At 37.0% G+C, this 10,046-nt stretch overlaps 1 protein-coding gene and 1 pseudogene across 1 annotated transcript; both read right to left on the bottom strand.

Moving 5' to 3' along the window:
- Positions 1-389: 389 nt before the first annotated feature.
- Positions 390-1,230, bottom strand: LOC137732395 (RING-H2 finger protein ATL56). Its single transcript, XM_068471702.2, has one exon. The coding sequence runs from the start codon at positions 1,155-1,157 to the stop codon at positions 531-533; it is 627 nt and encodes a 208-aa protein (XP_068327803.1). The 5' UTR covers positions 1,158-1,230; the 3' UTR covers positions 390-530.
- Positions 1,231-4,312: 3,082 nt separating this feature from the next.
- On the bottom strand, positions 4,313-6,277 carry LOC137732871 (RING-H2 finger protein ATL13 pseudogene; annotated as a pseudogene).
- Between the last annotated feature and the right edge of the window lie 3,769 nt (positions 6,278-10,046).

The following is a 10,046-nucleotide window of genomic DNA, read 5'->3' as shown; positions in this document are numbered from 1 at the left end:
AAAAAGAAATCATACCTTGGAATGGAAATGTCATATGATGCAACGTAAGAAACAAAGCCGTGCCGCATCAACCACATTTACATAAGTTTATTTTCGTCTCTTATCGACGAAAAAAGAGTCTGAAAATCATTTCTTATAAGCCACAAGTAAACTAGTAATATGTTTCAAAGTTCTTTCAAAACGACTAGAAACATTTTTATGACTACTTTTTACACCAATTATTTATAGAAATACAAACAAATTCCAATAACTAGGTGTTTCTCTAACAATACACTTCAAAGGATTGCCCCAGAAGCGATTTCAGTCGTTTTAAAAACTCCTAGTCCATCAACTCATTGGACAACAACTAGGATAAAAGGGAGGGTGGGAACAAAAGGGAAGCACAAAAATCAACACAAACATGCTGAAATTCATAACCAAAGCATCTATTAAACATAAGAAATTTGAAAAAAGAAAAGAAAGAAAAGAAACTAAAATGTGTCAAGTATGTTACAAATCTCAAAATATGCACAAAATTTACATTGCAAGTCCTAACAAACCCTCAAACCATTGTTGTTTCTATTAAAATTCCACAAGTACTTTGCTTCCTCTTCTCCGTCCAAATCAACCACCGACTCCGTGTCCCCGTAATCTAACCTTACACGTGTACGGCAAATCGGGCACGCCGACACCTTAACCAACCAGGTGTCCAGGCAGCGCCTATGGAACACGTGATCGCACGCCGGGAGTTTCCTGCACCACTGGCCTTCCCGGAACGAGTCGAGGCAAACAACGCAGTCTGTCTGCGGCGACGGCGACGAGGACGAGGACGAGGACGAGGATTGCGATTGGGGCTGGGGCCGGGCAGCTCTGAAGCGGAATTGGGGGAGGGTCTTGAGATGTTTGGGAAAGAACCCAGATGAGGGATGGGGGGATTGGGTGCGGCGGCGGTGGAGAGCGCCAGCGGCGAAGAAGGGGAAGAGAACGGTGGCGGCGAAGCCGAGGAAGAGGAAGAAGACGGAGGTTATAAAGGTCATCACCAGGGCCTTGATGATTAGAGAGAGGAGTTTTGGGTTGGGTTTTGGAGGTGGTGTTTGTGGAATTACATGGCTGTGGTGGTGGTGGTGGTCGTCGTGGTGGTGGGGAGGAGGAGGAGGAGGAGATGGAGATGGAAGCATGATGTTTTGAGGAAGGTTACGAGTTTAGATTCGGAAATGTTGGGAGGAAGTAATGGGAGAGAGGTTTGGTTTTGTGGATATTTTTGTTAGAGAAATCACGGTCCATTTTTATTTATTTTTTAATTATTGACTTTACTTTTCAGGGGATGGTTTGTGGCCCATTGGATATGGCATTATGGCGGTTCAGGGTGAAAGGACAATTATACCCATTAAAGGTTAAACCACCTAGCTGTAAACTTGTGTCGTCTTTGTTTTCGTATCCTAATTGTGTTCTTAAAATGGGGTCATATGTTAAGCTAGGCCTGGTTAGGGGTAGGCCGTAACAAATTAGGGCCGGAAAGAGCCCACATCCAAGGAACTGGCTTTTCTGCCCTTCCACTTTTCATACATTTCTATTATTTTTTATTTTGTGCGGTCACAGTTAATATAAAATGTCGACCTGACTTAACCATGACCGCACAAATAAGAGAGGATGAGAGTGTATGGGAAGTGGGAGGGTAGAGAAGCCAGCTCCCACACCCAATACAACATGTATATGTTTCAGATTGTCATCAGTTATTAGGATTGAGGGGATTGTTAAATTTCCCTCCTGAATTTTCATTTAGTTTTCCAATTTTTTCCTAAATTTTTCAATTGGAAGATTAAAGATTCAAACTAATTGTTGGCCGATTTCCTCCTGCTGTTAGTATTTCATTCATTCCATCCATATTTCTATTAAATAGAATCATGTGCACAACATGTAAGGATAGTTCGGTCGCTTCGTTCTTTAGGTCGCTTCGTTCTTTAAAGTAGTTGAAAATCCTAGATTTCTAAAATGTCGACCTATGCAAGTTTGTGTGATTTTATGGTTTTTATGTTTGAATGTCAAGTAAAGTGACGATTTTATCCTCAAAGGAAAGTCGGGTGGTGTGCATGTGATAAAAGTTATTGTTAATTTGGATGGAATCTATGGGTAGGAGGAAATCGGCCAAAAACTATAGTTTAAGTCCTTGGTCATCCAATTAAAAAGTTTAGAGGAAAATTGAAAGCTAAGTAAAAGTTTAGAGAAGAAATCGGCAGTTTAACCTATTAGGATTTCTAGGCAATGCTATTTGTAATCACTAGAAGCATTATGGTTTGCTGACATAACACAAGTGTTTTGCTTGTATTTCTCCGCTTTATAACATTAAGCAAATTATTTTTTCATTTAAATGTAAGTAGCGACTTTATCTGGAGGCGTGCAGATGTCTTTTGCTATAGAGGCGTCCAAATGTCCTTTGGCTGGAACTACTTCCCTCCGACAAAAAACCACCCAGGGTACAAAAAAAGAAAGTGTATAGGATAACACCGAGTGCTAGTCATATTGTACTTCTTATCATATCTAATTGAAGGGTCAGAGGATTATAGACCAAATATAACCATGTGACAAAAAATCATTTCCAACTGAAAGAACTAAAGAATCATAGAGTTAAACATAATTTATTATTTTAATTGAATGTTGTAATCCTAAGGGGAAATGTTTTACCCTTTCTACTACTATAAATAAAGACACAATGGGATGAATCAAACACACCTCACAATTAAATCAATCTCTCTTCTCTCTCAATAGTGTCGAACCCCTTTCTCTCTCTAAACCCTAAATCGTTCAATCAAATAGGCCTACAACAAGGCTAATTATTTTGAAAGCTAATTATAATATGGACCTTCTTTTATATGGAAAAACAAAGGAGGTTTAAGTTTAAAAAAAAACTAGAAGGCCTTTCCATTTTTTTTTTTTTTTTTTTGGGTAAACAACTAGAAGTAGGGGTGGGCATAAAAACCGCCAAACTGCAAAACCACATCAAAACGTATGAAAGAAAACCGAAAAGAACCGTGTTGACTGGAGAAGTCAACTTTGAGTAAAAAACCAAACCGGATCGTTCAAACCGATTCCGGTTCTGGTTTCGAATGAACAAGAACAGGGCGAAACCGAACTGAACCATTTTATTAATAATAAATAAATTAATTATATATATACACACATGACATGGTATAATAGGTTGAAAAATTAGTTTCACCAAGTTAGTTCTGCTGGAGTTCCCCTTGAACAACAAACTTCAGGGAATAACCTGTTCAAGGAGGAGTTTGGGAGTTCTCTACCATTTCAAACAAATTGGCAGGTATTTAATAGCTTATGTGGTTTTTTTTTAATCTGTAGTTGGCATGCTCCTTAGCTTATATCATTTGGACTTATTGATACAGATAATTGCTGAAATGAGGTGCAATGCTTCTTCCATGTGTATGCCCTGAGTTTTTATGTTTTATTGGCATGCTCCTTACTTTTATACTTGAAATTTTTTTACATATTTTGGTTTTGCTACTTCTCTATTCCTACTTAATCAGTTTTACTGTTATATTTGTTCTTTGGTATCTGGTTTTCAACTCAATTTCAATAATTGAGTAAGGCTACTATCGAATGTTATATTGTCTCCATTTACGCTTAGTATTCAGAACTGTAAACCGGCAAGAACCGAACCGAAACTAGGGTAAACCGAACCGTACAGTTCTAGTAATAAATTTAAGCGGAACCACACCAAATTAAACCGTTGATATTTTTCTGTTCCGATTCCGGTTTAGGGGTGGAACTGCATCGAACCGCACCGTATCCACCCCTAACTAGAAGGCTTTTAACATCAATGATTTTCAAACCCAGGGGCCCGTGGAACTCTCAAACTCCACTTACCAGTGTACTACAAGCTATTTATTGGAAACATTAACAATACATATATATTATCAAATTTCAGGATGGGCCTAGGCCATTACTGATCTCCATGTGGCTCTGCCACTGATGTAATATGTTATTGTTTCAATTAAAAAATAACAGTGAACACACAATTAGCATTAATTTTGACTATGGATAAATAAAATGAGACGTTGCAGGCTAGTAGGAGGGCGGTGAGCATCCACCAAAGTTAATGGCGGTGCTTAATCGTGGTTTTGTAGCCCTAATGATGCGTTTTCCTCTAAAACCACACTGCAAAACGCAGATTCCGGCTCCCGAAACAACTCGGGAAACTAACGGTTGTCAAATAAAATTATATAAATCTCGAGCACACCAACGTTTGAAGTAGACACGCAACAAACAAATCAAGCAACAAAATCCAACTCTCAATCCCAATTACTACGAGTCTATGAGATAAAACATTTTGCATCTTTCGACAAGATAAATGCCAAAATTTTTGTGTTAATATCTCTACTCAAAGTCTGCTTCATTTCCCAATTACACAAGACCAAAACTTACCTTCCAGAAAGCAGTAATCAAAGATAATAATTTATCCATCTAAAAAATCAAAATCAAATAAATTAAAAATAAATAAGTACTAAGAAACACTAGGATCAAGTGATGAATGAACAACTTTGTTCAAATCAAATGTCTTCCCGTAAGCCACACCAGCGTCCTCCTTGCAAAAGATGGTGGATTTGCTTGTGAATCCAAACTGTTACAGCTAACATTCTCCTCATCACAACCCATTTCACTCCCTCCATTTTTGTACCTCCCAATGTCAGTCTATGAAATTGCCCTACTCTCATTCCCAACATTCTGCCTTCGCTCCCTCCTCTGCCGCCACCGCACTCTGGTGCACTGGAAAGCGAAATGAAAAGGCCCTTCGTGACGAATCTGCCGCCCCATTTGGCTTCTCCTTCTTCCCCATAAGCCAAATCTTCGATATCGAGAAGCTCTCCCGCATGCTCCTCCCAATGCCATTACTGCCACTGCCATTAGTACTACTAGCACCAGTTCTAGTTCCTTGAGTTTCAAGGCTTCCAATTGCTTCAACCCCACTAAACTTGAATTCTCTCTTCGACTCACAATCGCATTCCGACATTGCTTGCCTTTTCATCGAGGCTCTAATCGGTACTCGCAATTCAGATTTGTCATCCATCACATACGCAAATGAGCCCATAGAAAAGCACCTCCTTGAATCCACATTGCTGTCACTACTCCCCTCACCCCCACTATCCACATTTCTGAACTTCCCAAGCTTCACAGGCACTACCTTTTTCCCAGAATCCACCATCACCGCCGTGTTAGCCTCATTTTTCGCCACAGTTTCGCAAGATTTGTATGACAACCCCAATTCAATATCTCCATGAAAACCCAGATTGGAAGTGAGTCCATCTCTATCAGAGACCATCTCTCTGGAACTGTCACTCCCAGATTCAAGAACACGAACAATGGGTGAGCAGCCATTGCTGCGCGAGAAATCAGGGAGCAAAGTAGCTCTACAGAGAGGGCAAGTGGAGTGAGACAAGAGCCAAGTGTCAATGCATTTCATATGGAAGGCATGGCTGCATTTGGGGAGCAATCTAAGGTTATCCTCAGCCTCAAACTCACACAAACAAACAGCACAATCAAAAGGGTTTTTCAATCCAATGATGGCTTTGTAGTGGAAGACAGGGAGGCCGTCTATGAAGGACTGGTCGACGCCTGCATCATGGAGGCGGAACAGTTGCTGCAGTTGCCCTTGGAGAACTGTCACACTCTCCAAGTCCTCTGAATCTCTGGCTGGAGGCCTCAGGAGGAATCTAACAAGGAGGTGGAGCAGCACAGAAACAAAGAAAACAGTGGCTACTATTATGATTATTAGCAGTATGCTTGGACTGACTTTATTCCCAAAACTCAAACTATTTGATTGGAGATTTGGGGGTGGGGGAGGAAGCTGAGGAACAAAGTATGGTGGGAATGTGGGAATTGAAGAAACCCCATTTTCTTTTATTTCAAGGAGCTTCCACATCCACACCATTTTTTGTTTTTGTTTTTTCCAAGGACAAAAGGTTGGGTTTGGAACAATGAGCTCCCCAAGATTGCAGCCTTGAGCTTCAGGCAGCTAACTGAAGAACCCCATCTGGTATGCAAAGCTGGAAACAAGTCCGAGTCCAAAACATCCAAAAAAGTTGTATATGCTTGGTGTCATGTGTTGCAAATTGAAATATTGAGAGAGAGAGAGAGAGAGGAGAGAGGAAATATTGAATGTGAAAGATGGAAATAAATGGTGACACAGGTGAGATTTGAAAAGCCAATAAATCCACCAACCTGCAAAATTATAAATGGCACATTAGGTAGTCACTCACATTATTTAATTTAAATTTTTTAGAACATGAAATCATGCTCTTCGTCAAATGCAAGGCTCTTCTTCTTTAACTTGTTCTGGTTGACTACAAACCAAACCTGCATCAACCCCAATGCAACTTACCTGGAAATAATGCTAGAAGTCTTCAGAAAGTTATGTGAAACTATAATTCTTAAATGGATTTTCTTTATTTGGTTAACATATTTTAATAACCTTTGTTATGGGTAATACTTAGATAGACAAAATATTTAGACAAATTTCCTAAACTAAATGACATAAAAGTTGATGATTGGATTATGACTTAAGTGTTGATAAGCATGCACATTCCTATTGGTAACACATAATTTAGTTAGCAAATTTTATAAATTTAATTTTCCTAACATTACCCATTTTGTTATTTCTGATCTAATTCTTTCCATTCTATTCAATCATCTCTCCTATTTGAAAACTGTAAGTCCCTCTTCAATAATGGAGGACTAAATATAGTGCTTGGTTATGTTTTAGTTTTCTAAAATTGATATTTTATTGTGAGATTATGCCCACCTCTTCTTCTTAGTGAAGATAATATTATTTGTTCATTTATGATTGAACTTTTCTATATTGAACAATGCAAGGCTATAGCTTTTTTTTTTTTTTTTTTTTTTTTGTTTTTTTTGCAAAGTTAGTTTGCTCTTGGCCTACATATTGCATGTCCTGGAATCAGTTAGCCTGACTTTTTTAGGCCGATGTCTTTTAGCTCTTTGGTTGAAGATTTATTGTGCCAATCTTAAAATTAAATGTGGTCTATAATTTTTAACTGGAGATAACCTAAGTCGATAAATACATTAATAATGGATAACCTTTTTTTTTTTCTTTCTAGGTATTTGCTCAGTAGATTAAACCTGCAAACTAAATTATGTGTTATTAATAAAAAATAAGAACGTTCAACATTTAAGTAATAATCAAATCTTAAAATTTCATTTCATTTAGTTTACTGTACAATAACCTCTCTAGTATTATTCAAAATGATAAATGTGATAAAAAGTTAAAAAGTCAGAAGAAAGATAGGTACAAACAATAGTACGTTTTGGAAATATTAGAAGGGGGAGCTTAGGATTGCGTGTATTTTAGTGATGTAGAGTGAGTGGAGAGTTCTACGATAGACCCCAAAAGGCAAAAAAAAAAAACAAAACAAAAGGAAAGTGACATTTTGTTTAACTTTTCTTTGTGGATTTTGGTAATGGCATTTTGTGCCGCTTAACCATTTTAATTATTCATCTATAGAGTGAAGTTCGTAAAAAGAATCTATAGAATGAGATTAAACAGTTTTTTTCCGACGGTAAAGAACTTATAATTCCCACCACAACTTTATAATTTGTTAACTTTTATATTTCGTCAATTTTTTTTTTGCTACTAATTTTGGAATTAGTTTATATATATCTTGTTTAATTTTTATGAACATTTTGATGTAAAAATTTCAAATTCCGAAACAAGAATTTGGTGGTAAAATATGAGAAAATTGATTTTTTTTGTATTTTTTAATTTTTTTTATGGATTAGTGAACAAATGGATGGGTATAGAGTTTTGGTGTTGGATTTGATTTGAATTAATTAATAATATTATTACAATCCTTAAATTTAAATTTAAGATGCTGTATATTTTTATTACTGTTGAAATTGATTAAATTGAATTTGAGTCTTTGAATTAAAAAAGAGATGCAGTTGGACGCGCCATATTGGATAAAAACCCAAGAGGCACAATAGCCAATGGATGGTGATGGCACGACAATCTCAATCGTGGAAAGATTGTTTCTGGTGCACTTGCTCGTCGATAATTTGTCTACCTATTGGAATCAAATTTGCGCACCTCCATAAGCAATGGTTGAGCATAAATTTGTGTGGTTTGGAACAACCTGCAAAACAGTAAACAATCGTAAGAAATACCAAAGGGAATGATTTGAGATTCTCCGACGATCAAGTTAGTGAATGATTTGACATTCAAGCAGTGGGCAAGATAATTCAAGTGTATAGATTTCATTACCATAGTTGAACCTTAAATGGGTGTATTTACACGATGGGAGAGTGACCTTTTTAGGATAGAATCCTTGTTCTAAGCTGGGAGAATCCAAAAGGATATCTAGTAAATAGATATTGCATTCCCTTAAGAGTGTGATTACTTGCGGCGCATGCGTATCCCTAGATTGTAGGGACTCCAAGATTTATAGAATATGATTGAGTCCATATCAGAATCATTTGATACAACTCTACCCAAAGCTGGTAGTTCATGACCGGACTTTTAAGGTAGCAGTATTCAGATCAACCTTACTCCAGTCCTAAAAAATCATGGTCCCACACTATCCAAACAATCATTTTGCATGGGGCCTACTGATAAGCTTATATTTATATATATTTTATATCAAATTCACTTGTCTTTTGTTAGTTATTTCCTTATTTTTTTTGAGTTATTTACTTTGTTTTTGTGTTTTGTAGGATTTGTCAAGCAAAGAAAAGAAAATAGCACAAGTGGGATTTTAAGTAACAAATTCGTCAAAACTGCCTGTACAGGTCAGCTGACTTTGGAAGCAAGTTGCGGACAGCTTAGAATGAATTAGAGAATGAACCTTATATGCTTGGAAAGCTACGGATGTCTATTTTCTGGAACATTTCACGAATTACTAATATCATTTTTCTAGAAGAAGTTATGGTCATTTTAACACTGAAAGGTTCCCAAGAGGCTGAGCAGCTTGTAACTGACAAGAAAGCATTGAAAGCAATAAATCTAATAAAACTAGCAGCCAAGACCAAGCCAGCTGACACCTATTCAAATATCAAAGGAAATGGAAAATTAAGTGGGAGCAATGGGCATAAAGGCTGCCCAAAGAGTTACAATTGTTTTAGCATTTTCTCTCACTTATTGTCATCACTAAATGGCTGTTAGTGGGGTCAGTTATGGAGAAAAAACTATGGCAGTAAAAAAGAAGAAAAGAGCTGCAAGTTGCAGCAGCAAAGAGTGGAAAAAAAAAGTGAAAAAAAAAATAGAAAAAAAGGAAGGAAAGCAAGGAAAAAAAGGCAAGGCTGCTGTGTTGGGGAAGGAAGGAAAGGAAGGAGGAAATCTTGGCATTCTCTTCTTTCGGTTTTATCTTCTCAAACTCATGTCTTTCTTTTGGTTTGATTTGAGAATTATGTGTAACTAATTTTTAGTAGTTAGGGGCTGTTTTGAAGCCCCTAATATGATTGCAAGTTTGTTATGACATTTCGTTTGAATTACTTTTATGAATGGATGAAAATTGGTTCACTACTTGTCTCATTGATGAATTCTTTATGTGTTTTCTACGGATGCATACTTAGTAAGCATATCTAGGATTCTAATGCTATGAATATGTGTGTGCCTGCCCTTGTCGAATGAGGACCTACATATGTTCTAGAGTAGTACTTGTTAATTGCGATTAACATGTGAATCAATTTCTAGGATAAGTAAGACAACGCCAGTACTTACGATGCCTTGTGATGACTCAAACTCTTTTTGTTCTTAATGATTTCTACTTGTTAAATCTATGAACACGCCATTCTGGATTGCATGTTAGGGACTAAGTTGAGTTGAAAACACCATTCTCTTAACATAGTAATAGGTTGAGTTCTAACATTGAGCCAACTTGAGCATCTTCATCTGGAAATAAAAGGAATTTGAATGAAACATAACATGTTTGTATGATTATTTGCTGGTGGATAGCAATTCCCCTAACTCGTTTTTCTTAATTTGTGAACTACATAAAATCTGTTTCTGTTTGATTTAATTTAAATCGTAAATCAACTCCAAAAAT

This window comes from Pyrus communis, chromosome 16 (assembly GCF_041283825.1).
Source record: "Pyrus communis isolate YQ-2024b chromosome 16, ASM4128382v1, whole genome shotgun sequence".
NCBI classification, from domain to species: domain Eukaryota; kingdom Viridiplantae; phylum Streptophyta; class Magnoliopsida; order Rosales; family Rosaceae; genus Pyrus; species Pyrus communis.
Note: the sequence above shows the minus strand (reverse complement) of the source record. Positions and strands in the feature narration are given on the sequence as shown.

Bases quoted from the DNA above. Each gene is read 5' to 3' on its own strand.
- LOC137732395 (XM_068471702.2), bottom strand. From the start codon at position 1,157: ATGCTTCCATCTCCATCTCCTCCTCCTCCTCCTCCCCACCACCACGAC.